This window comes from Poecilia reticulata, chromosome 3 (genome assembly GCF_904066995.2).
Source record: "Poecilia reticulata chromosome 3, P_reticulata-male-v2, whole genome shotgun sequence".
Lineage (NCBI taxonomy): Eukaryota > Metazoa > Chordata > Actinopteri > Cyprinodontiformes > Poeciliidae > Poecilia > Poecilia reticulata.
The window spans coordinates 15,752,416-15,779,139 of record NC_088832.1 but is presented as its reverse complement, the minus strand read 5'-3'; the positions used below and the strand labels follow the sequence as shown (position 1 = coordinate 15,779,139).

General features: G+C 39.1%; 2 protein-coding genes across 2 annotated transcripts; one reads left to right on the top strand and one right to left on the bottom strand.

Annotated features, from left to right (window-relative positions):
• Positions 1-357: 357 nt before the first annotated feature.
• Positions 358-12,191, bottom strand: LOC103462386 (trace amine-associated receptor 13c). Its single transcript, XM_008405133.3, has 4 exons — positions 11,505-12,191; positions 9,358-9,423; positions 4,596-4,958; positions 358-4,478 (listed from the first exon to the last, which is right to left on the bottom strand). The coding sequence occupies exons 3-4, from the start codon at positions 4,876-4,878 to the stop codon at positions 3,607-3,609; spliced, it is 1,155 nt and encodes a 384-aa protein (XP_008403355.1). The 5' UTR covers positions 4,879-4,958; positions 9,358-9,423; positions 11,505-12,191; the 3' UTR covers positions 358-3,606.
• An 8,972-nt stretch (positions 12,192-21,163) lies between these two features.
• On the top strand, positions 21,164-22,573 carry hp (haptoglobin; the record flags this gene model as incomplete). The annotated part of the gene is given in 3 exon segments (XM_017303866.2): positions 21,164-21,372; positions 21,374-21,437; positions 22,018-22,573. Coding segments are annotated over 3 exon segments (828 nt in total), but the record flags the coding sequence as incomplete, so codon positions are not given.
• Positions 22,574-26,724: the final 4,151 nt, after the last annotated feature.

Genomic DNA, 26,724 nt, shown 5'->3' with positions numbered 1-26,724 from the left:
CCGATGTATGTTAATGTTAATTTATTATCCATACCGTGTTCTGTAGACTTTGCTGTCACATTGAGTTTCAGGCACTTTTTTTGACTTTAATTATTAATCAGACGTCCATTTTTCAAGGTGGTTGCAAAGCCTGTCACGACACATGAGCTTCCTTTTTCTTTCAGCAGAATTTACATTTTACAGGCTACTGATTATGTTGGTGTTATTTATTTTAAAGTTTGAAAAAAAAAACGGCTTGTATAAAGAATATTGTTGTTATCAGCACATTGCCAGCTCACAAATAGCAGGGTTGTTAAAATAGTCTTAATATAAACACATTTGGAAACATTATTTTCTAGACAAAAAAATGTAAATACGTTATTGTGGTTTAATAAGACAATTTTATTCTTCAGATTGCTCACTGAGCTCATTTATACCTTTTATCATATAGTCAGACTCTACAATACAGCAACAGACAAGACATAATACACATTGCTTAATGTTACAGATACATCTTACCCTGAAGAGACAAGCTGCACAGTACGAGGGTCTGCTCCGTTTATAGTCTCTTACTCTACACATTTGTGATGTAACCCTTTCAGATAGTCACAAATATACACATAATCTTTTATTATGCCAACAAAAACAAGGTTTAATAATATAAAAAACGTAAATAAAACCTGATTGGCACGATGCTAACTCATGGCACAATGCTAATGGCTGACGTAGGAGCTCATAAAGTGCACTTCTGAGGCAGATTATTGCAAAATTAAAATTTAATTATCGCAGCAGGGTCAAATTAACATTTCTAAACATAAACTTTAATTGAGAGGCAGCTGCATAATGTCCACACACAAGCAAAAAATAATACAAGGTTAATTTCTGAAATCAGAGAAAGGCCTGAGAGGTGGAAAAAACACAAACAAGTTCTTGAACCAAGATTCTGGTTCTTGAACCAAGAACTACTTTGTGTTTGTGGTAGTAAATCTGTAAGGACATTAATTTTATTCAGGACATGGACCTGCCTGCTTGTGATCTACAGTATTTGTGTTTAGTTTAAACCTTTCAGCTGTCCAGTGGTCAAATATGGATAATTTAACTTTTGCTGTTGATTTTAGTTATTGAGAAACTTCAGAACCTGTTTGCAGAAGAATGAAAATCTTTTTTGACTGTAAACATGAGAGGAAAGCCAGGAAATGGTTTGATAAACACAAAGATGAATGAGAAGTAGAAACAGGTTTTCATTTTCCTTTTTTTGTCCACTTATCCAGCATAGTGTCCCCTCATCATTTGGTACCACCATTTCATACCCATATGCCATCCATCCTTCCATTCTCTAAATCCACTGATATTATGCAGTGGCTATATGGGGGTCCTTGCATGTCTCTAGTGGGCAATTTGCTCGAGGCGAGGTACTCCCTGCAGAAACAACCATACACACACACGCACGCACGCGCGCACACACACACACACACACGCACGCACGCACGCACGCACGCACACACACACACACGCACGCACGCAGGCACGCACACACGCACGCACGCACGCACGCACGCACGCACGCACACACACACACACACACACACACACACACACACACACACACACACACACACACTCACTCCTGGGAGCAAGTTAGAGTGTCCACTTAACATAACATGCATGTTTGTCGGGGGTAGGACGAAGAGAATCTATTCATGCTTGTATCAGAAAATACAAACTCCACACAGAAACTCTGGTGGCCCCTCCTCCTCCTTTCTGGGAGGCAATAGTGCTAAGTTATCACTCTTTATAGTGACGCATGTTAGCAAACTGGAGATAAAAATTCATACAAAATACAAAAATCTCAGAGAGTCTAACTGTGTTTTTATCCAGAGAAATAATTGTGTATGAAATCTTTGTACAAACATTTTTTAATTACCATAGAGTTCAATGACAAATGAGTATCCTGACCAGCTGACTTAGTAGCTGGATTGCAGAAATAACAGATCCAGGACGGGAACAAAACCGTTTTTGTCCCTATCCTCTCCAGAGCTCGATGGCTCTTGTTGATGAAGAGGAGCAGCATTTCTTTTTCAGTATAATGAAGTTCCTCTCCTTAAGTTTAGGGTGGAGCCATGCCTTCAACTTGATGAAATTCATTTCAGCCACTTGTGTCAGGCTCCTTATTATTTTAGTTCCAATCCACATCTCATGACTACAGGTGATGTCTTGAATGCAGACGTACCAAAAAGTGTGAGGTTAGCCTTTTTGTTTAGCTGTTCAAAACAACAGACTGGAGGAAAGCCAATCTTACTGCAGATGAAGCTCTGATGTGTCAAACCATCTCCTGCTTCTTCTCATTAAGACCTGATACCAAGATACCCGACCTGCTTCACTCGATACTCACTCCTACCCAGAAAAACACCAAAATAAATCACTCTTGCTTTTAGCTGCTTCCAGAATGAAAACAGAAGTGTCCAGTTTTAACATAATCCGCCTGAAGGAAATTAGTAAAATTGACTTGTTCTGGGATCAGTTACAGACAGTTCACTAAAAGCCACAGAAAGAGCAAGAGTGACTTCATAAGTTTTTCAAAGAGCCACGATGACTAAAATTTAAAAGTAGGCAGGATGAGTCAGTATGGGATTTTATTAAAAATCATTGGATATTGTGTATTTCTATTAGGCAGCAGTTACAGTAAGGATTTGGCTCTTAGATCAATACCTAACACATTTTAAATCATTTCAGTTATATAATTAACCCAGTTTTCATGGATGCAGTCCTGGTTTTAAACAGATATTAAATTATGCACAGATTGATTGTATTTAACAATTAGGCGACTTCTGACAGCAACTGGTTGTGCTTTTTTTTGTCAAAAAGGTTGATAAGAACAGAATTAGGTTGGTGTTGAGGTTTTAGTATGACAAAACATGGACAACTTCAAAGTGCAGTAATGTCTTTGCAAGGCAGTGCAAAAGAACAACAAAAAATTACCGCAAATAATTTTTCCTTCTGCTTTCAAAGCTGGCATCCAGTGGTCAATCAGTGAACTGCAGTTTTGGATATTTTCACCTTCATTGTGACCTTACAGTGATTCACCTTTAGTTTATGAATAGACTCATATCTTAATGAGATGAAGAGATCTGTCATTTCCTCTGAAATAATAGCAATTTATAATGATGAACTTCACCACTCTTTGACTCTGTATGGCAAAACCAAGAACGGCATTCTTACAATCTTTGAATGTGTCTGAAAGTTAAAATCATGGCATCTTCAACTCTGACTTGCAACTGAAAATCATGATCTCCTCAATTTTACTACATTCTCAGCTGAGTAAGTGTTACTGCAACTTGAAACATTCATGCAACTCTGAAAACGTTGACCTGTGGTTGATTCACCTGAATTTGTTTGCGACTGGACTTGAATATGCATCTTTATGGTAAAAGCTCCCAACCTGCATGACTGCCCAGATCTGGAGCAGATCTGGAGAAAACATGGACTGTTTCCACATTTTCTCCCTTGTGCAAAGCCTCGACGCTGCACATCGATCCTCATTTGGACAAAATGATTGCAATCATTTAATATTTTGGACCAAAGCCACAAAAACTGTGCTTGCGAAAACAGAATAAATTAACACGGTCCTCAGGTCTTCTCACCGTGGGGAGGGGACTGCTCTCTTTGAAAAAGCAGGGTCACCCCCTTCCTGAAGCGGTGGTCCCTCACACTGTAGATGATGACATTACAGCAGCTGTTTCCTGTCAGAATCCAGAAGGCGAGAAAAGAAAAGTTGCACCACGTGTATCCCACCACATTTCCGAGCACAAACACCGCGATTGGAGAGAAGGATGCTGTGAAGGCAAATGTCAGTATGCCAATTGTCTTTGCAGCCTTAATGTCTGAGAATGATGGTCTGTGGGAGCATCCTCCTCCTCCTCCGTCACTCAGACTCCCCTCTGAGAGCAGTTTGCGTTTTTGGGTGTATCGGCGGATGCTTGTGAAGGACACAATATTAACTGCTAATGTGCCACCCAGAAGTGTGAAGTCGAATGCTGGGAACAGCAGCAAAATGTTGGCGTCAGGCGGGAGCCGGCCGCCAAACAACAGTGGGGCGTAGTTGCACATGCGACTGCACTCATTGTACTCCAAAGTGAAGTTGCTGCTGAAGATGAGAGGGGCGAGAGCCAGCAGGAAGCTGGCTGCCCAGGACAGCAGGATGAGGAGCAGCGTTCGTCTTCTGGTCACCAGCGCGTCTTTGTGGAGCGGCCACAGGATGGCCACGCTGCGCTCCAGGGTCATCAGGAAGATGGTGCTGATGGAGACAAAGGTGCATCCCGCAAACACGGGACCAATGAGCATGCAGGGCTGCCAGGGGCTCCCCATGTCGCTGAAGGATGCCGATGTACCACCCTGGTACCACAAGGGAGGAGCGCTGGTCACCATCAGAGAGATTTCAGTGAAAACAGAGAAAGGAACCACGATAACACCCACCATCATGTCTGCTATGGCCAGGGACACTGTCAACAAGATTAACAAAGAAAAAAAATAGTAATATTTAGTTTAAATGGTTGGGAACCAGGTTTTTAATCACATGTGGTCAACTTTATCTCATGAGAAAAAAAAAATACAGTTACCTTTCAAGTACCCTTGTGGTGTTCTCGACTGCCTAGTTTGCACAAAGACTGTCAGAGTAACCACATTTCCAACCACAATAGCAAACGCCAGGCTGACCATGAACGCCACCGCAAGGGTGCGGTTGAGCATCCCACAGCAGCAGAAGGTGCAGAGGGGTGGAAGTGACTGGCCCGAGCCATGTCCCGTCTGCGCAGCCGCAGTGAGGTTAAACGGACAGTCAGAGGTCACCAGGAGAGCTGCGGTGCCCACGGGAATGCTGGTGTTGGGAAGCAGCTCAGTCATGGCCCAGAGTGGTAATAATCTCTGTGAAGTGTTGGCAGAAAACTGGCTCAGGAAACCATGATGTGAAGTGGTTGGCCTTCCTAGAAAAAAATAGCAGAAAAAAAATCATAAAAAGGCATTTTCAGTCATTCATTTTTGGCTAGATTTTGACAATGTAATAATCATGTGGTGGTCGATTTTTGCTGCGTGTTTTTCTTGTTTATTTTCATACTTTGCATAATATATATCAAGAGAAACTTTCAGATGAGTGCATGTAGAGGTACTGACACCACATCTACTTTGCTGAACCTAATCAAGCTGTTTGTAACGATTGTCCAAGGACACAAACTCTCCTCTTAACTTCAAACCAAATTAGTATTTCACCTATTGTGAAGTGCACACAGTGACTTCAATTTTTTCTGTTACTACTTTTCTCAGAACTGCACCTTGTCCTTTGACAAGGACACAAACATCATTTATAGTTATCTGCTGTAAATGGCAAAGCACTTTCAGAATCTCTCAAAAAGCTTTTAGCAAGAAAACCAAAACTGTAGAATTTTATTTGAAGGTAATATTTTGACAAGTTTCTTATTTGTTTTATGCATCAAAGCATTAGTCTGAGAATCCACTTCTTGACTGACAGATTTGACACCTTGGGAAAAAAAAAAATTCTTACATGAACTAGGGAGGTGACAAAATGTTCTAGCGGAAGACAGAAATAAAAAAAAAAAACAATAGGTCTCTTACTATGTTATATCTGGGTATGGACCATTTTCAAATTAAACGCTTCTGTCACACGTCTTTCCCTTCTTTGTATGATGGTGTATGGAAATGCATGGGCTACATTGGCCTAGCAAGTTCCCTTTATGAAAGAGAATGAAGTGAATTTTGAGAAATATCACATCCTGCCATATATTTAAAGTAAGTCTGTAATTTTTAAAGGTCTTCTGCTTTTATTCTTACGTTCAGTGTGTGTGTTCATGTTTAGTGAGGTTAATTGTTTGGGATTCACAGTGTTCAGCTTTTCATTTTGTTTGATAGATAGATCGATAGAATGACAGAAAAGGACTGACTTTAACCTATTCAACTGAATATGCTTAAGAATGAATATTTAAAAGAATATTTTTGAAGCCACGGTTGTGCTATCGTGAATTATAATCTAGTCTAGGGGTACCCCTTGGTTTTATTGCCTTTCTATTGTGGTTACTTGCTATTCCTTGACTCTAACACAGTTTGAGGCATCAATCCTGTCAGTGCCCAAACTCCAAGTTCAGGACCAAATGTCTTTCACAGCTGACAACTAAATACACGGGTCCTTCCATCATCTGTGCTGTTCAGTGGGCTGGAGAGCAGGAGGGTACACTCATCCACGAAAACACAGAGTAACAGAAGCGGACATATTCAGACCAGGGCAAAAACCGAAGCAATGTTTGTGGATTAGCTTAGAGCAACAAGAGCAACTACCAAAGACTCAATTATTTAAAGAATTAGAGTTCAAACAATCACAGAAATATGCTCTTGCTACACCGTCGTGCTGTTCTGTATTTCATGAAAATCCAGAGAACGGATAATATTTTATCAACTTCCAACCAAAGCCTGTTCAGCCTGAGTCTCACTTATGGATAATTGTCTTCAAGTTTGTGGGATAAAACAAAAGAATATGGCAGACAGCTGCATTATATGTTTGTGACAAAATTGGCTTCATCTGAATTATTGTGACAGTAGTATAGATACAAAAGAAAAAAAAAATCATCCAACAGCAAATTTCTTAGAACAAATCATTTTCATGCGAAATCGTTCTCAAGCACATTATATGTCAAACTTTGTGTGATTCCTGTGTCTGACAACTAAAAATATATATTTATGCCTTATCCACATGTTGATCAGAAGTCTTCCTAATATCGAAAGGAAAACTTTACATATTAGATGGTTTCCATGGTGTATATTAATGGATTGTAAGCTATATTCTTTGTTTGAATTATTAAAATAGACAATTGTGAATGTTTTTAGAGGGAATCTCAACTATTTGCAGATTTTAGCTACTGGCTAGTGGCTGTGACCCTTAACCCTAGAAAATATTTTATATTAAAATATACATTTTCATCTTTCATCACTTTAAAATCTACTAAATAACAAAGTATGAATAGATGGCCATCATTTATCTAATCATTGTGCATTCCCTTTGTACTATAAAGTTGCATTTGTTTTTAGTACTCAGCAGAAAATGCATGAATGAATGAATGAATGAATGAATGAATGAATGAATGAATGAATGAATGAATGAATGAATATACTTTATTAATCCCAGAGGGACATTACTATTTCAGTACATTCTGTCCAGATACAAAGGTGCAGCCTTATTTGCCAAATGTTATAGTGCTAACCGCAGTAGAAGCGAAAGCTATTTTTCATCATGTTAAATGTTCAAAAACTAAAGGAACATTTTCACAAATATTGTCCCTGTCCTGTGATATTTGTTACATGCGTTTCCTCCTTCTCTTTCTGAATACTGCAAATAAAGAGCCACTCAGGCCACAAAAAACTTTATTTAAAAAATCTTTCCCTGTCAGACTTGCCACTTCTGAGCGTTCTTGATGTGTCTCTGGCATCTAACACAATTAGATGCCAGGTGCAAAAAGAATTATCTGCAAAAGGGCATACCGCACTCCATGGGCTTTTAAACTGAAGTTGTTGTTGTAACATCTGACAGACCTTTACTGAAATCCAACCCTGCTGTTCCTTATACGATTGATCCACTCTATGAGCCATTCAACTGAGCTTGAGTTTTGTGTGTGATTTTTAAAAACAAATTCTGTTTTGTTGCTAATGTTAAAATAAGTGACATTAAAAAAGACCAGATTTTTCTCAGGAATCCTGTAAGTTTGCTTGCAGTTCAGTACATGTGGTCTGGAGTTTCGATCCAAACGTTCAGTATTTTTAACACATTGCTTCAAGTATCATCCTCTTTTGCTCCAAATTATTTTTTAATTTGTTATGAAGCAATAACATTATTATAAATCACAGTTTTATATAATTTCATGAACTAATTGATTTGTCTCTGTTAGTTTACTAACTACATTCAATGTGAAAAATGCCATGAAAGAGCTTCTGATCAGATTTCGATACTCCAAAGGAAACATTTCACCTCTAATTATTACGTCAATGTTGCAAAGCAAAAGTAAAATGAATAGATGTGTTTGTTTCCTGTTCTTGTTTTTGTTGTACATTCATATGTCTGCTTTCAGGATGCCCACTCTCGTTATGGTCTCAAAAATATGTGCACACCTCCTAGTGGGCTGTGTAGCCGCCTGAGGTGAGATTACACAGAGCCCTGATGAAATCACTCACTGATTGCCCGATTGACTGATCCTATTTTCTGTGGTTCGATTTACTTCTCATCACAGTAGCATTCAGAGAAGGCAGCATGATATTCAGAAAGGACTCCTTCACTCGGTGTCCTATATGGAGAAATCTATGTACTGAACGTGTTGTAAAAAAATGCTCCATGCTCATGTTAAGGACATGCACAGTAAAGACTTACCTGAATAAGACATGCTCATATTCTATTTCATTTTCCTGCTTCAGTTATTGTGGAAGCCCAATCTTACTTTGAATAATCTTCTGCAGTGAGAGTTGGAGATTTGAATATTTTTTTAAGCCAATTCATCATTTATTAACATTAACAAACATCTCAATGGTATATTCTCTTGTTGCTCAAGTTTTCAAGACTGATTAAGAAAATTAATCTATGTGTCAAACATTATAGGGTTTATTTCTAATGTGGGTTTATTTTAGATCTTTTTTTAGGGTGTAGAGAAAAGTTTTACCTGTAAACACTCTGAGGAGAGAAGGTGATGTTTTGTTTTAAACGCTCAATTTAGTTTCGTTGTATTTCTTGCATATGCGCTTAAAGACTTTCTAATTTAGTTCAGAGAAAGAACAAACTGATTTTGACTTTTTGTTAAAATATTTTCTATTAAGAAAGAGGAAGGCAGATGATGATGAGGGAATCAAACAGTTTCTTTTATTCTCTGTAAATTGAGTTTTCCAACCAGCAACAGTGAAGAAACTCATCAAAGCCAGGCCTTGAGAGAGCTGACTTTAAATATTCTGAGAAAAAAATAAACTTCTGAACTCATGAAATGCGTGGAGTAGGTGGAAGGGGAAGGCCTTGCAGCTTGACGTCAAATCTATTTGAGTTTTTGACTGTGATTCATATTTCTTTGAAGGTGATATAATATCTAAGAATCATGCAACATTAAAAAAATAATAAAAAAAGCTCTTGTGAAAATAATGTATTTCAAATAGCAAACACTTTGTGGCTTATCTCTTCTCTTTTTGGGAATGCTTTCAGCAGTTTTAGGCTTTTTTCTCTATGAACATAATTTGTTTACTTAAACTTATTACAGCTCATTAGAGTGGAGAAACAACAACAAAAAAAAAGATAATTATTTGTGAGAGGAAAGACAATCAGCCTCATTTGGAGGTTTCTGCTGTTACCTTGAGTAAAGATGACAAGCGGAAGTCATCCCTGCGGCAGAACCTCAGGCGTCGTAACGCAAGGAGCTAACAGCAGAGGCAGAGCACACACATATGCACGCGCACACACGCACGCACACACACACACGACATGCAGCTGTTAGAAAGATAAAGTCTTCACAACCAGTAGACAGAGATTTAACTGTGCATGGCCTGAGAAATGCAGCATTAATCACATTTTGTGGTGACACAATAGAGTGAAAATGTCCAATAAGTGAAAGTTGTAGGGAGAAATATATTTGCATGCGTTCAGCTGCATGTTGGCCGCGCACACAGATGCTTTTAATGAACTTTTATTTTCAATAGTTTTATTCTGAACACATGTATCTTAAAGAAATTCCCAAGCCCTCAGACTAAACACAATACAGAAATCGATTTTCAGTGTTGCACTTAAAGAATGCTAACAAATATTTGCTTTCTTCAAAATGAGAGAAGTTGCTTTAAAAATAGAATATTCTTGTTCGTTGGAGAACTTTGTGCTTGAATATCTGTTTTCCATGCATGCAGTGAATGAGATTTGACAGGGCTTTGTCCCTGACTGACGGGTTCGGGCATTTGCAGGAGGACCTCCGGGGCCCGGTCAGGACTCTCCGGCCAGGTCGCCTACAAACACACAGAGGTCACGGGTAGTACTAAGCGTGCTGGACGGGTCTGCACTGAACCGCCCAAGGCTCTCTCTGATCCAGCATGCAGGCAGAATCTGGACTTTCTCCTCACATCTCGGCCTGTCATCCTGTCTGTCCAGGTTCCCTTTGTGTTTGACAAGTGCACACAAAGAAGCTTTCATGTTTTTTGTTTTGTGTCTGTCACCATATTATGGCCTTGCTTACATTTTTCACGCCATTCCTGCGTTCACTGTTTAAATAAACAACGTCGACTCATATTTTTTTTTATTGCATGAATAATTACTTTGTGCTATCTATTAAAGCATGCAGGTTATATATTGTACATGTTGACATATAAAATGAATTGTTACAAAAATACAAACACGCACTAGATAATACTTTATTTCAAATCAGGCCGAACTACATTCTGTTTACTTTTTTTTACTAACTTCAACATTTGAAAGATACATAGTTCATTTGATGCAGAAAAGCCACCTAATATTAATGTAAGATAAACTAAGATCTTAAAAAATACATGACTGCATGCCTAACAAAATAATGTACATTTACCAGATTTGCTTACAAAGCTCATATAAAATTATTTTTACCCATCTGTGTGAATACATCAAAGAGGAAATTAAACCACCAAAGTAAGTGGGATATGTCAAAAATAATTCAATTTCTATGGTGAACAGTGTATTTTTGGAAACTAGCAGAAATAAAATAAATCAATTCTGATAATCTTTCTTTCTAAAATTTCATTTGAATTCTGGAAATATTAACAAACTAACCAAAAATATACAATACCATTACTTGTTTCAAAGTGCACACAGTCGAAACCGTTACTGCTTCATCCACCAAGCTTCTCTTAGTGCTTATTGAGCATTGACAAGATTAAAATAAGCTATTAATATTCAAACATTAACTTGCAGACTGCAGCTAAACTCCACTGATTAGAACTGAATTGACAGCTGAAATGAGTTAAATGAAAATGTTGTCACTCTGGACATGTGCCTGCCTCTTCCTCTCTCTTAGTGACTCCTGGTCTCTTTAACACGCTGGCAACGAACATCATCGCTGCGCCGTGTCGATGGCAGCAACACAACTCAACGGACTGACATTACACAAGACTCCACCCAACAGTTTCATTGATTAAACACTTCAGTCTTAGCACACAAGGTTTGGTTATTACTTTAGAGTGATTTTTATTGACTCCGAGTAATACAAACACAGTAAAAATGAGCTTTATTAAAACTTAAATTAATGTTTTGAAACCTTATTTTAATTCATTGGATTATCACAATGTAGTGAAGGTCATTGTGATGATCCAATTTATGTCTGCCCGCAAACCAATCAAATCAATACTTAGTACTGAATTATTTGGTATTTAAGTAATTCAGTATTCAGACAATCACTGGAGATAAATATGATTCTTGAACACAAATTACAAAACACACAACATGATGCAACAGATAGTACATTCATCTAACTGGATCATCTTACCACCATTTCCGCTGCCATCGACCGTGGAGCATTTGTGCAGACAAAGTTGCATAAAAGGAAACACAATCCAGGTTTAAAGTGTCGACTTGGTGGAAGTTAAATCCAGCATGAACCTCTCCGGTAGCAGGAGGAAGAGGAGCTCTGCTCCTCGTGGTTCGTTCTCCACAGGAGCGTAAAGCCTCTCAGACACTCCAGCTCTCTGCTTCTGTAATCCAGCCTCTCCCATCTCCCTCCTCCACCTCTCTCTCCTGCTTCTGAAACCTCCAACCACGGCTTTCCTCTCTCCTCTTCACCCACCTCCTCATCATGCACACACACACACTTCCCTAGAGCTGTAAAGTCCACAGTTGTGTTTTGCTCTTCTTTCTCTCTTTCCTCTCACATTTGCTCTGTGATGTGTATCCCTCTGCTTTCATCTCCTCCACTCCAAAACATCTGTCATGTTTAGTGTCTTTGAGGCTTGAACTCTTCTTTTATCTAGCCTCATTGTGTAGCTCACTCTTCCCTCAGCTCGAATGCTTTTTGTCCGCAAGCATGTTTAGAGAAAGACTTCCTTTCTTTGCTGCACACTTTTATTTATATCCACGGGTTCAAACTGTGTAAAATTAATAACAGAAACTGCAACTAATGGGAGTTGACTGTTTTAATAACATCCTTTCTTGGGGCATTTGTCCAGCTCTTCTGGGCTTTGTTAGTGTCCACAGCGTCCACATCCATCCTCTGTGTTATTACCTCAGGGATAACTGCGTCCCCATGAGATCCTGCCTTTAAGAACAACTGGAAAAACCTGGACATCAGATCTAAAGCCCCACTGCCACACAGAAGCAGAAAGTCAAAGTTTCAGCAGGGCTGTTTGAAAGCTGAAGAAGTAATTATGTGGCCAAAGTGAAGCAACATACAGCAATGCCCATGTGGAACCGTGTTATGTAACCTCAATCCTCAAGCGTTTTTGTAAACCTGCCAAATAAATAACCATAGGACACGTCCCCTTGCTGTAGAATAAGGGTCATACTGTATATCTGATTCTGCTTTCCAACAAGAACTGACCTGGCCTCTTTTTGGAGACACATGAAAGGGCAGAAGCTTGTTATTGTACATCATGGTTGGTGGCACATTTCAGGAACATGCTGCAAAAACAGCTCCGTTAAAAGTCATACCAGGAATAATTTAATACAAAACAGGAAACATTCAGCTGAATAAATTACATTTGAAGCCCTTGGGTTTATAATGCCTGTGAGTCTGGTCAAATTAAACTAATGTTACATTACAGACCAAAACAGAGACCTATATATAGTTATATCTGTCGTTTTTCATGCATGCACTTTGGGTTATGTTTTAGTTTGTACCTTTAGTGTGCCTCCGTTAAAATAGTCAAGATTTTCTTTATATGTAACATTTTTTTACCCAGTAAAATAGCCAAACTGTAAATCTAATATGCATAAAAGTAAAGAAGCTGTCTTGTACAGATCATCTGAATATTTGGGGTATCAACAAATGTCCAACTTGTGTCTGTAAACTCGATTGCTATATTCGTCAGAGCAAAATGCTGCACTTACCAGAGATTTGTCAGAATTAAAAGTCTTGAATTTGCTTCCACTTTGCAATTATCCACTGCTGTGTGTTGGTTTATCTCGTAAAAACATATACCTAGTTTTAGGATTTTGCTTGAGAAAATGTAAAAGTAAATAAATGGATAAAAATCAAGGGCTTTAAGTACTTTTGCGGGCAGTACTGCACATTATGTGAAATTGAAAAAGGCATGGTTTTCTGCCTTTTATGCACATGAATCATTTTTGCTTTATTTTGAAGAGGTGAGTAAATGAAATGTCTACAGTTGCCATGTTCATTCATTGTGTAGCCAACTGGCGACATGCAAACAAACTACAGTAGCTATCATGTCAGATGAGTGGAAAAACGCCTTAAATTCAGGAGTTAAACACATTTATGGCATCACATGGAGTCTGAACCTCCTGAAACAACGAAGACTATAAACTCAAGATTTCTAAAAGGTGTGAGCAAATTTCTAGCTGAAGAGCTCCTGTGTGAAATCAGGCTGGGAATGTTTTTGCCTCAGGTCAGCCATGGCTGCAGTGTTTAACACCACCAGAATAAAATGACTTCATTTGAGAAGAGCGCCTGTTTATTTTTTTTTCTCGTTACCAGTCATGAGCCCAGGCTGCAAAGCCAATTTAAAACGCTACACCACATTCAAAAGAACCTAGAATAAATCTTCTCCCTCAGTTAAAACTCCAGTTTTCTCTCAGTGACATTCCTCACATGTGAGTCAAATTGAGACTGACTGTAGAGAAGAAAAACCTTTGACCTCTGTACATGAATTGACTGTATAATCTTCATACTAATAAAATACACATTCTGAACAAGGCTGAATGTATTTTATATCTATGACCCGGTGTGCTTAGCTTTTGATTTTCCAATTCTTGAAAGCGCCATTCACTTTTTATTGCTTTGTTTTGTATCTCTAAATATCAGTTTTGTCATAATTTATCGTTTGAATGATATCTTGTAAGAACAATTATTATTTAAAGATGAAAAACAAGAGTAGAACTCCTTTGTGACTTTTTTTTCCTTCTTTCTTTTTTCTATTTTGTCTATGTCACAGGACTTCAAATTAGGTTGAATTATCTCCCATTAGTCATGAAACTCTCAAGCCCATCCGTGACCTTTTGCAAATAAATATGCAAGACGGGATTGTTGGACTTTATACTTTGAAGCCATTTTCTGTCAGACTGCTGGCATATTTAAATACTGCCAGGAAAATCAAAATACACTCTGTTGTTGTTTCACGCAGGAAGACCTAATGAGGCAATATTTGCCTTATCTTCAGTAAATTGTGGAATGCACAGTAAGCTGCAACCTGGCTTTATTTTCCGTAAACTGTGATGCAAAACCATGATTTAAAAGATTTTCAGTCTCTTTAACATGAACTAAAAGGAGGTGAACTAAATTTATATAATAAAACAAGACACAACCTTTTGTTTTGCCCTGTTTTGTTATGCAACATTTTCTCATTCTTTATTTTACAAGAGAAGCTCATGAATTGCACTTTAAAAGTTTTGTTGTATTTTCTTCTCATTCTGACACTGTAGAGACTATCAAACAGACCAAACAACCTGTTGCAAGATTTCACAATTTTGCAGCTCATTTCGAAATACTGGGAATCCTGTTTTCATGTGCCAAACAGAAATTTACAGATCAGTCTTTTATCTTTCAACAGATATAAATATCTCAGCACCAGAAACGCACAGCACGCTGAAAAGGAGCGGCTACGTAAATACTCTTTACAGCGCACTGTAAATACTCTTAGGCAAATTAAGCAATAATTTAGATTCAATAACTAAGACTACAATTGAAATATGGAACACAGTAATTGATAATTACAAGTTAGAGAAGGAAACAAGGAGTTTGAGCTGGTTTGCTTGGGATCCGAGGTTTAAACCAGGTATTTATGATATAGGTTTCAAACAATGGGCAAATAAAGGTGCCACAGCAATGTGTAAATTGGCTGAAAAGGGCAAACTGCTGAGTTTTAATAGCTTAAAGGAAAAATATGAACTGGAGGACCAAGACCAGTATAGATACTTGCAAATGAAAGATTATTATGAGAAAGAGATAAAAACCAGCGTAAGTAAAATAATAGAGATATTTCATAAGGCCTATGAAGGAAATAAATTCCAAGTTATTTCAGCACTGTATCAGGGACTGATGGCAGGTAGGAAGACATCTACTATGTACATTAAAGAAAAATGGGAAGAGGAACTGAAGGAACCTATAAGCGAGGAGGAATGGTTTAAAATTTGTAAAATGCAGTGCACAGCCAACTGCTCCTGTGTTTGGAGGGAATTTAATTGGAAAAACATGATTAGATTTTTTATAACACCAAAGATCAGGACCAGGATGGTATCCAGTTCACAGCCATGCTGGAGACTTTGTGGCCAGACTGATGTAGGTCACACGCACATATTCTGGTCCTGTCAAAAGCTAACCACATACTGTTATGCATAATGTTTGTCTTATTTTGAAAAACATATTGGGATATGGAATACCCAGATCATGTAAAACACTCTACCTGGGATGTCTCACACACGACGTAATTCAAATATTACTTTCAGCAACAAAAAAAAACCATCACAAAATTATGGTATTGACAAGATCTGCCTACGGTGGAGCGGTGACTGAGCATTGTGGAGGAGTTCTTTGTGATGGAGAAAATCACACATAGACTAAGATTGCAGGAGGACCAGTTTGTTGTTAAATGGGAAAATGGAGTGATTATAGATGTAAGGAGGATGCCATTTTTGTATCCAGTTAAATATGGACATGGATGTTTAACATTGTATATGAAGGGAGGGGACCCTGGCGGTCTGATCCTCGGCTGCAGAAGCTGGCTCTTGGGACGTGGAACGTCACCTCTCTGGTGGGGAAGGAGCCGGAGCTAGTGTGCGAGGCTGAGAGGTTCCGGCTAGAAATAGTCGGCCTCACCTCGACACATGGCTCTGGTTCTGGAACCAGTCTCCTTGAGAGGGGCTGGACGTACTTCCACTCTGGAGTTGCCCACGGTGAGAGGCGCCGGGCTGGAGTGGGCATACTTGTTGCCCCCCATTTGGGCGCCTGTACGTTGGGGTTCACCCCGGTGAACGAGAGGGTAGCCTCCCTCCGCCTACGGGTGGGGGGACGGGTTCTGACTGTTGTTTGTGCTTACGGGCCGAACGGCAGTTCAGATTACCCACCCTTCTTGGAGTCCTTAGAGGGGGTACTGGAGAGTGCCCCTCCTGGGGACTCCCTTGTTCTACTGGGAGACTTCAACGCTCACGTGGGCAATGACAGTGAGACCTGGAGAGGCGTGGTTGGAAGGAACGGCCCCCCCGATCTGAACCGAAGCGGTGTTCTGTTGTTGGACTTCTGTGCTCGTCACGGATTGTCCATCACGAACACCATGTTCAGGCATAAGGGCGTCCATATGTGCACTTGGCACCACGACGCCCTAGGCCGCAGTTCGATGATTGACTTTATCATCGTCTCATCGGATTTGCGGCCGTATGTCTTGGACACTCGGGTGAAGAGAGGTGCGGAGCTGTCCACTGACCACTACCTGGTGACGAGTTGGCTCCGGTGGTGGGGGAGAAAGCCGGTCAGACCTGGCAGGCCCAAACGTGTAGTGAGGGTCTGCTGGGAACGTCTGGCGGAGTCCCCTGTGAGACGGAGCTTCAACTCTCATCTCCGGCAGAACTTCGAACACGTGCCTTCTCCGGGTCAGGGGGGTCGTCCTGCCTCAAGTGGAGGAGTTTAAGTATCTGGGGATCTTGTTCACGAATGAGGGAAGAAGGGAGCGGGAGATCGACAGGCGGATTGGGGCAGCGTCTACTGTGAAGCGGGCGCTGTACCGGTCCGTCGTGGTGAAGAGAGAGCTGAGCCAAAAAGCGAAGCTCTCGATTTACCGGTCGATCTACGTTCCCACCCTCATCTATGGTCATGAGCTTTGGGTCATGACCGAAAGAACGAGATCACGGGTACAAGCGGCCGAAATGGGTTTCCTCCGCAGGGTGGCAGGGCTCTCCCTTAGAGATAGGGTGAGAAGCTCGGTCATCCGGGAGGGACTCAGAGTAGAGCCGCTGCTCCTCCACGTCGAGAGGAGCCAGTTGAGGTGGCTCGGGCATCTGGTAAGGATGCCTCCTGGACGCCTACCTGGTGAGGTGTTCCGGGCACGTCCCACCGGGAGGAGGCCTCGGGGAAGACTCAGGACACGCTGGAGGGATTACGTCTCTCGGCTGGCCTGGGAACGCCTTGGGATTCCCCCGGAGGAGCTGGAAGAAGTGGCTGGGGAGAGGGAAGTCTGGGCCTCCCTTCTGAAGCTGCTGCCCCCGCAACCCGACCCCGGATAAGCGGAAGAAAATGGATGGATGGATGGATGAAGATGAATGTATTGATGCCTCTCCACTGTATGTGTTCAGAAATGTTCAATAAAACATAAGTATAAAAAAAACACACAAAAAAAACAGGTAGCAATGAGGAAATTATGTATTTAATAAAGAATCAGGAACAAACTCAGAAAGACAGGCGGCACTGGAAACGGACAGACGAACGATGAACAAATGAGACCCGACGAAGGACAGAGACAACAGGTGGGGTTAAATACACAGGGAAGCTAATCGAGGAACTGGACACAGCTGGGAGCAATCAACAGGGAAGACAGAGACTCACAGGGGAAACACAACTAAAACACAGAAAAACCTCAAAAATAACTACACAAAAAACACAGATCGTCACACATTCTTACAAAGATGTTATGCAAACGATAAGTGAAAGCTGCCGTCTTCACAGACAGGCAGAAGAGAGAAGCAAAGAGTGGTTTGGAGAACCATCCATCCATCCATCAAGTTTGTAGAGGCACTCTAGCCTCTACAAACTCCGCAGAGAACTAATGTTTAAAGTAGAATTATTTCACTAATAGACAAAATTGCAGACGATATCTGTCTGTCTGTCATTTGTGTTTGTAGAGAAACCGGAGCACCCGGAGAAAACCTTTGTTCAAAACAATATTAGTCGGTTCTTTTGTAGGAAAACTGGAGCACCCAGAGAAAACCTATTGTTAAAATGACTTAAAATTACTGCTGGTGCCCATCAGCTGATTCTGGAGTCCAACAATCACCAACAATCTTGCGGCCACAGTTCTGATGAGCTGCCTCAACAATGCCGACATGGAACATGGTCAGACCCCCACTTCCCCGTCTTTAAAGCTCCATCTCAGGCCCAAGCCTGCCAGGTCTGACCGGCTTCCTCCCCCACCACCGGAGCCAACTCGCCACCAGGTAGTGGTCAGTGGACAGCTCCGCACCTCTCTTCACCCGAGTGTCCAAGACATACGGCTGCAGATCCGACAAAACTATGACACAGTCGATCATCGAACTGCGGCCAGGGTGTCCTGGTGCCAAGTGCACATATGGACACCCTTATGCCTGAACATGGTGTCTGTTATTGACAGTCTGTGACGAGCACAGAAGTCTAACAACAGAACACCGCTCGAGTTCAGATCGGGGGGCCATTCCTCCCAACCACGGTCATTGCCCATGTGAGCGTTGAGGTCCCCCAGTAGAACAACGGAGTCCCCAGGAGGGGCACTCTCCAGTACAACTAAAAATGCTATTTTATTATTTTTGTATTTATTTGTTTGGCGACAAAGTTTGTATGAACAAGGTAGTTTAATCTATGAAAGTGCAGTTTACTGTTTACCTTTGATTTGTGTTCGCTTTAAAGGGTGGAAATATGTATGAAAAATTTATCACAAAAAAAAAAATAGCAGGAATAAATGTAGGTGTTTTCTAATTTATTCCTTGCTGGAATAAATTATAAATCTTCTTTCTTTAAGTTTCAAAATATATTTTTCTTACTTGAATTTGTCAGCACTGTTAAAATATTAAATATCCTCATCATATGCTTTAATAACACAGGATGTTAAAGGCTGTCCTCATTTTTTCACATGACTGTATCTTGCTTAATCCTGATATAAGTTGTTCCTCTTTTCTACCTTTAATTTATTTTGTTCCAGAGGTTTTCAGTAGTGTTTTTATTTCATTAGCTGGATCTGTTTCAGGTTTGGGTGAGTTCTAGACCAGGAGAAATGACAGTTTTAAAATGTCTCTCATTTGAGACAATAAATTTTGTCTTAAACAAGACGGGATTAGCCAGAATGTTGTGAGTTTATCGAATTATTTAGTGCAAGAAGTGATTGTAAAAGTGTTGCATATGACTTGTTGATGTCTATTGTAAAATTCATGATAGTCTACACATTTGATGACTTTCTTCAGTAGACTCTGGATTGGAGTTGGAGTTTTCTCTGTCAATTTTCTTTGCTGGATTTAAAAACCATCCATCCATCCATCCACATAATTTTAAAGAATTTATCTGTTTAAAGCGACAGTGTGTAACTTTTTCAAAAATATGTTTCTTCCATATTCGTTAAAATTGTCTCCATTTTTAGAGATATATTTTCCCAGATTATTTATCTTATGTTATGCTGTCACAACATAATAGTTATAAAAAATGTGTAACTTTATAATACTTTCAAGTCAAAAAGTGAGTAAAAAAAAACTAATGATTGAGTCCTCCAAAACTCCAAAGGAAACGTAACTTTTGAAATTATTGAGTGTTGGTTTATTCATGTATTTATTAATGCTCTCAGCTAGTAAAAATAATTTAGAACATTCACCAACGAAATAAACTATTGAAAATATTTCATTATAACCTAATAAATGATCAGTTTTAAAGAGAAAATCAGGACATGTTTTTGAAGAGTCCTGATAATTTAATCACAGTTTCAGTTTCGTTAACAAAATGAATAGATGAGTTGAAAAATCTTATTTCATAATGTTGCACATAGCAACATAATGCTTATGAAGATTGATATCACACCTTCTGTACGGACAGCAGAACCAACTGAGAGTAGAAGTTTAACTTCACCTTTGTACAAAACAAGACACCTGATCAAATGATGCTGTTTAGTATCTTCAGTGCCAATCAACTCCAATTCTGGCTCCTGCAGAATTTAATAGATTGTTTCATTCAAATATTTTTTATTTCTTAACAAGAGTCTGTAATGAAAACATTCAGATTCATTATTTTTCTTCAGAAAAAGTCATTTAAATGCAACAAAACCTTCAATCTAGGTCAAGAAATATGGCTCAGCACACTGGGGATTTGTTGAAAAAGATTGTTTCAGCTTCTAGCAGCATTAGGTGATAAAAGAAACCCACTCTTAAAATCGTCTTATGCGTCAAGCTAATACAGTGATTAATTTGTTTAACTGCTTGTAGGATGAAATCTTCTGCTTTGATAAAACTCACCAAGAAAGAACCAGTACAGATTTAATAATCCAGAGAAAATATTCAAGATGTTGCCATCGCTTTGAAGAGACAATCACTTGAACCACAATTATCTCAGTCACAGAAAGGAGAAGACGATCAAACACACAGAGATGGGCTTTGTTTCTTCTTTTCTGTTTGTGACAAACAGAATGAAAGAATCAAAGCTTTTTCTTGAAAGTTCAAACGATTTAATTCAAATACAGATCCATGCGATAAATCACAAGCCAGGAGTTACAGCGCTAAGGACAGATCAAACTTACAAAAAGCTTACATTTATTAGCTTTTTTTGTGGTTTTACTTGTTTCACTTTGAAAGGCAACTTAAATTCTAATAAATATTTTTATTTATTTGAAGCATATCTGTTTCTTAAATTTTTGAGTTAAGTTCATTTTAGTTTTCTTTGCCCCATGGTGCTTAGTTTTATTCTACTTGGACATTCTTTGTTGTTCTTCTGATTTTATATATATAATTTAAATTATTAATTTAATTTGATTAATTTTAATTAATTTAATTTTAATTAATTTAATTTTATTAATTATTATTTTAATTTTTATAAATTATTATTTTATATATATATTTCATATTTTTTAATTTACTTTTTCTGAAGTTAAGATCGCCTCTGTTTTCCAGCCTGTGCTTCATAAATGGGCCGCCAAAAAAAACAGACACAAGATATTTGAATCGATCTTGTTTTTTACGAGAAAATGTTTTCAACTGGAAAACTAAATTAAATCATAACAATAAATTAGTTAAACATGGTTTTATATTTTCCCCTCCAAATTAGGTTTCCTTCGTTTGAAGCGGATGGTTGGTGGGACGTTGGCCCCTCAGGTCCCCTGGCAAGCCAGGGTGTACCTGTCTGACAGCGTGCTGGATGGCGGGTATGCAGGCGGGGCTCTCATCTCCGACCGCTGGGTGTTGATGGCTGGAAGGAACCTCTTTATTAGAAAGAGTCGACGGGACACTCAGGGAAAAGATCCCGTCATTCCAAGTTTACCTAGGAATCTCACAAAAGGCAGAAGCCGACACCTCCAAAGAAGTTACTGTAGACAAGGTGAGAAACTGGCTTCTTGATAAAGGAGACATTTACTAAATGTCTGCCATTTTTGTGTTAGTTAATTTGAAAGGAAAATAGAAAACAAGGTATTATTGCCCTTCTTTTTATTTCATTACTGTGCCTGGTAATGCTTTTCTCCTGTGTTGCATTTCAATTTTTTAGGAGCTGGAATAAAATTACTTTTGATTTTGCGCTTCAGGGTTAGTGAGACAAATGACATCCAGGAAGGATATATGAAGTGATTTGTGAAAGGAAAAGAAATTTTTTTTTACTTTCTTGCTTTGTTCTTTTATCTTTCTTAGTTCATAAACATGTTAGACTTTAATTTCTTTAGGCGTTCAAACCTTATTATAAAAAACTTAATATAAAAGGGAAAATTATTCTTATTTTGACTTGTTCAAAACTTGTTCGCCCTGGGAAAAGATTCAGAGTGAGACGTTGCTTTGGGTAGCAAAGAACAGTTTGTTTTGATATCTTTGGAATATGAGATTAAAAGACTTTTTTTATCACATTCTTTATAAAAAACAGCAAAAGAAGTAGATTAAAAATAAGAGATATTTCCATTCTCCTCCTGTAGGTTTTTCTTCATCCGGGCTTCCAGAACCAGACTGACTGGGACAACGATCTGGCTCTGATCAGACTTAAAGAGTCTGTGATCATGACTGATGAGGTCACTCCGATCCCCCTCCCAGAGAGGGGGCAGGACCTGGTCACTGGTGTGGGCGGGTCAGGGGTCATCGCTGGCTGGGGCTGGGGGATCCACCTCACCACTGCTACGTCTCTCAAATACCTTGTTCTCCCTCTGGCTAATTACTGCGACTGTAAAGCAGAGTACGACCGTACCTCGCACACCCCGAGTCTGGACGACAACATGTTCTGCACCAGACCCACACTGCTGGAGGAGAACATTTGTTTTGGTGATGCGGGAGGCACTCTGGCTGTCAGAGATGCTCAATCTGGGGACGTGTACGCTGCGGGGATCCTCTCCTATGACAAATCCTGCAGCCAAAACAACTACAGCGTCTACATGAAGATTTCTTTGTATTTACCTTGGATCCATAGAATCATTAGAGGAGATACAGAGAAGTCATCTGCTCTGCGCTTTGATGCAATGGCTAAAATGTACCGATAGCAGCCACAGAGCTTCAGGCTCTCTTGTTGGGATAGATGTTTGCAGAGAGAAATCATTGCAATGTATTGTGTCAGTAAATGGCTTTAGTTTAGCTTCTGCCAAGTCTGTGGATTAAATGTTATGACAAGTGACAACATCGGATATGATTTACAGAGTCTCATCACGAACCCACAGAGTGGTAAATAGGCCACACTAATAATGCCTTTTGGCCTTTTTTCTAAGTTCGTATTTATTGACATTTCTGAAGCAAATTTCAGAAAGGGGTATACGTTGAAATATGTGAATTTATAAAGGCTACAGAAATGACAAATGAACACAAATTCATCAACTGCGTGCTTTTTGTGAGTATGTTTCAACTCGGGTGGGAAAAGTTGAAAGGAAAAGAGCGAAACATGCTTTTATATTTAGGTCAGAGCTTCTATTAATCTTTTGTGAAATGACCCAAGGGTCTGAATTTAAGAGCAAGGTTTGAAACAAATTATTTTGAGTTGTTTAGGGGGGGATAAAGAGTTGTAAAACTCACCAGTAATTTGTGTGGAGATGATTCCCACTGAAGTTGAAACCAGATATTTTATTTAAAAAAATAAAGACATAACCTTTTTATCCCCAATGTCTGATAATAAATAAGACCAAATTGTCCCACAAAAAGCCTGATCCTTCTTCAGAGGCTGACTGGGACCAGATGAGGTGAGGATTTCCATCATCTGGGAGAAAATGGAGTCAGAGTTGCTTCTTGTTCTTATCAAAAATGATGAGCCAAAGTGATTTGGCTCATCTGATTCGTTTGCCTCCTGTGCACCTTCTTTTGGCGGACACAAGAACATGTGGCACACCAGGAACTAACTACATGAAGAAACTCCAGGCCCTTTCTAGCCTGGAAAATATTTCAGATCCTCCAGAATCAAGCTTGACTGGGATTTGAGATGACTCGAAAGCAGATATCACCTAAGAGTGAGATGATTTTATAATAATTAAATAAGGAAACAAAGAAAATCAGAGTAAAGAGGCAGAGTGAGAGCAGCAGAAAAACCCAGTAAAGAAAGCAGAGAGCTTTAATATTGTGACTAATGGGTCTTGGTAGAGCAAGAGGGACAGTTGATAAACAGAACAGAGGAGCTGAACACATACAACAAAAAAGGACTAATATAAACACAACAGAACACAAGAAGGCACTTCAAAACTCAATGCAAATGAATGGAAAGAGAAAAAACTTAGAATAAAACAACCCAAAATGACCTAAATACCAACACAGGTGAGGACCAATAACATGAATAGCTGTATATCATGCTTACAGCCTAACCTGGGATATCTTAAAGTCAATGGATGAGCAAACAGACAGATGGAAATGTGGCCTAATTGGTTAATAATCACATTATCTGTCCTGGATAGACAGAATATCCTATCCACAAAACACTTTGCATTTCATTTATAATTTAAATGTTGAGTATTAGATATTCTCCAGTAAATAAAAAACAACTTAAATGAAATTTGACTGTGTTCACATGAGACGATCCTTGGTTACATTCTGCGCTGTAGCAGCTCTAAATGTTAAGGCAACATTACATCATGGTGCTGCTGTGCAACACTTGAAAGCAAAAGTTAACAATGAATTAAAAGGAGTCGACACTTTTCACAACCTGTGGCTTTTGACTGCTGCCTTCAATACCACCACTTCAAAGATATTTCTGTCAGGCAGGAGCGTCCCACTCTGCCATAAATAACGACGTGCCTCAACAATAAACACCCAGAAAGGTGTTGTGATGACAGCTGCCCGTCCACTTGATGCATTATGATTGGAGAAGGTGAGAGCGAGAGAAAAAATAATCAAAAAATCAAAGTGAGGACTGGTTCCGACCCGCTGGGTGATTTATTTCAGTGTTACGTAAAGACAGGCCAGCTTGGGGCATGAAGAGGCAGATGGTCTTTGTTGTGTTTTTCAGTCTGTTAATTACACCTCTGAATATTCAGACACCACACAGGAAAATGCTGCTGTCTCAGATTTATGAAACATCATAATTATCAGAAGAAAGTAGTCTTCTACATTTATTCTTTGTCGCACCCTCAGCAAATGTCTTTATTTACAAAAAAGGCAACTGTGATGTGTCGTCTTTTAGGGTTTACTGCAGAATAGTTGAACTACCTTCTTTAAATGAATGTTCTAACATTTAATAATCACTTTTTAGTGCATTTCTTTTTATCAGTAAATATATCCAATGGGTACATTAAGTTACAAACCGTTGTTTCTTCATCTCTTTCGCTGTCCTGCTTGTTTCTGACGTCTGACCTTCCTGCCGTTTTTCAAAACTTTGCAGATTGAGTTCATCTCGGCTTTGCTGTGTTTCTGCTGGATCATTTTGTGCAAAAGCCTTAATTAACTTGGAAATCCATTTCCTCTCTGACTCCAAATCGTTCAGATGCTGCAGCTTCAAATGATGATTTCCCCTATTCTGCTTTGAAGAGTGCTTTTATATTGGTATGCAAACCTGTTTTGCTCCGTAACACTGTCTGTCTTCTTCGCAAACACATTAACTCCTTATTCTTATTCAACAATGTTTATTCCTGAGGAGTCACTGCAGCAGACCTGAGGTTCAAAAGGTTCAAATATATTTTTCGCTGCTTCATTTTATAACCGGCCACTTCTTTGCTTTTAAAATCTTTGCTTTGCTTTGATAAAAATAAAATCTCTTTTAAATTATGTTACTACAATTTCCGTGAATTCACAGCAGACTTTATAAGTTTACTGAAACCAGACCAAAATAATTTGATTCAAACCGTGTTCTTTTATTAAAGCCCCTCGAACCATGAATTTATATTGTTTCACAGATTGAATTCAGGGTTTTGGAAGCTACAAGAAATGTCTGGTTTTGTTTGTATGATGGCAGTAAAGACCATTCATTCAATAATTTCCAAAACTGATCATTTTATTAGATGTTGTATACACATCCAATCCTACAGACGCCCTAGAAATAAAATGAATAAAAATATTGAAACGCAATAAATCATTTTCAAATAAACCCAACAAAAATCCTAGCCTGCAATTTGAATGTTGTCATTTTCTGATTCCAGCCACAATTTATCCAACATGCTTAAAATCTGGGACAAGAAGAAGACAGGAGGTGCTTCTGCAGAAGCGTGCACTCATTGTGTTTCCTCTTTTTAGCCAGAGTCAAATTTGTGTAAGGTTTTTTTTTTTTTTAAGGATTTCTGAAGCGCAGCACCGGAGGTTTTTCTCTATTGCTTCTAAAATATTAATGTCCTGTCAAATCCTATTACTCTCTACCAGTCTCAGTGCATTCCTTTAAAGCACCGACTAAGGTCACAACACACACAGAGTTGTTCTGCAATAGGAACCAGAACTTTAGACTTGCAAGCAGTGTGTGAAAGAAAAAGATCTTTAGGTTTCTGCAAACATGTAGGTAGACTTTTAAGGAGGTTGTTGGTTTATAGATTTACTGTGTGTGTTCCCAAAATGCGTGTCATGAGTCCATGACAATCAGTCTTAAAAGGCTTAATAACCTACTAAAAAAATAATTAAAAAAACAAAAGAAACATTTGATTTAATTATGTGAAAAGATTATTCCTATTCAATATTCCTATTCAGTTTTCATCTGCGTACAAGTCCTCATTAGGAAAAAAAAGTTTCTGGACTTTCTTTTTGACGTTAACATTTTCTTAGGAGGAACAGGATTCTCCAGGTGCTTTTTGAATTTTTCCACAATAACTTGGTGTCCTTCTAGGTAATCAAGTAGTGCAATTAAATGCAGTCCACTGGCAAAGTGGAATGCATCTCTCGCAATACTCTGGCAAATCCTTAAACCAAGCTCTTCTGACACCTCCGAGAGTACGTCCACATTTATATCTCCAGTTTTTCTCAAAAGCAAGATCAAAATTTTGCTATGTTGTTCCTCAAAGATTTGTTGGACAAGATGCAGAGTTGGTCCATCTGCAGCCTTTTCAATCACTTCCCACAGAAGTACACTGAGAAAGTTTCTCTTTTTGTAATCTGGGCTTCTTTGACCAGGATGAACTTTGTTGGACAATGTTTTTTTCACTTTCGTGATTTGCGCAGCTTAACAGGAGGGGCCAGGGAACCATTAGCCTCTCCACTTTACCGCCCACCCATTTTTATTTGTTATTTGGGGTCCATTTCCT

Bases quoted from the DNA above. Each gene is read 5' to 3' on its own strand.
- LOC103462386 (XM_008405133.3), bottom strand. From the start codon at position 4,878: ATGACTGAGCTGCTTCCCAACACCAGCATTCCCGTGGGCACCGCAGCT. The intron at 4,479-4,595 runs GTAACTGTATTT...TCTTGTTGACAG, and splicing joins ACCACAAGGGTACTTGAAAG to TGTCCCTGGCCATAGCAGAC.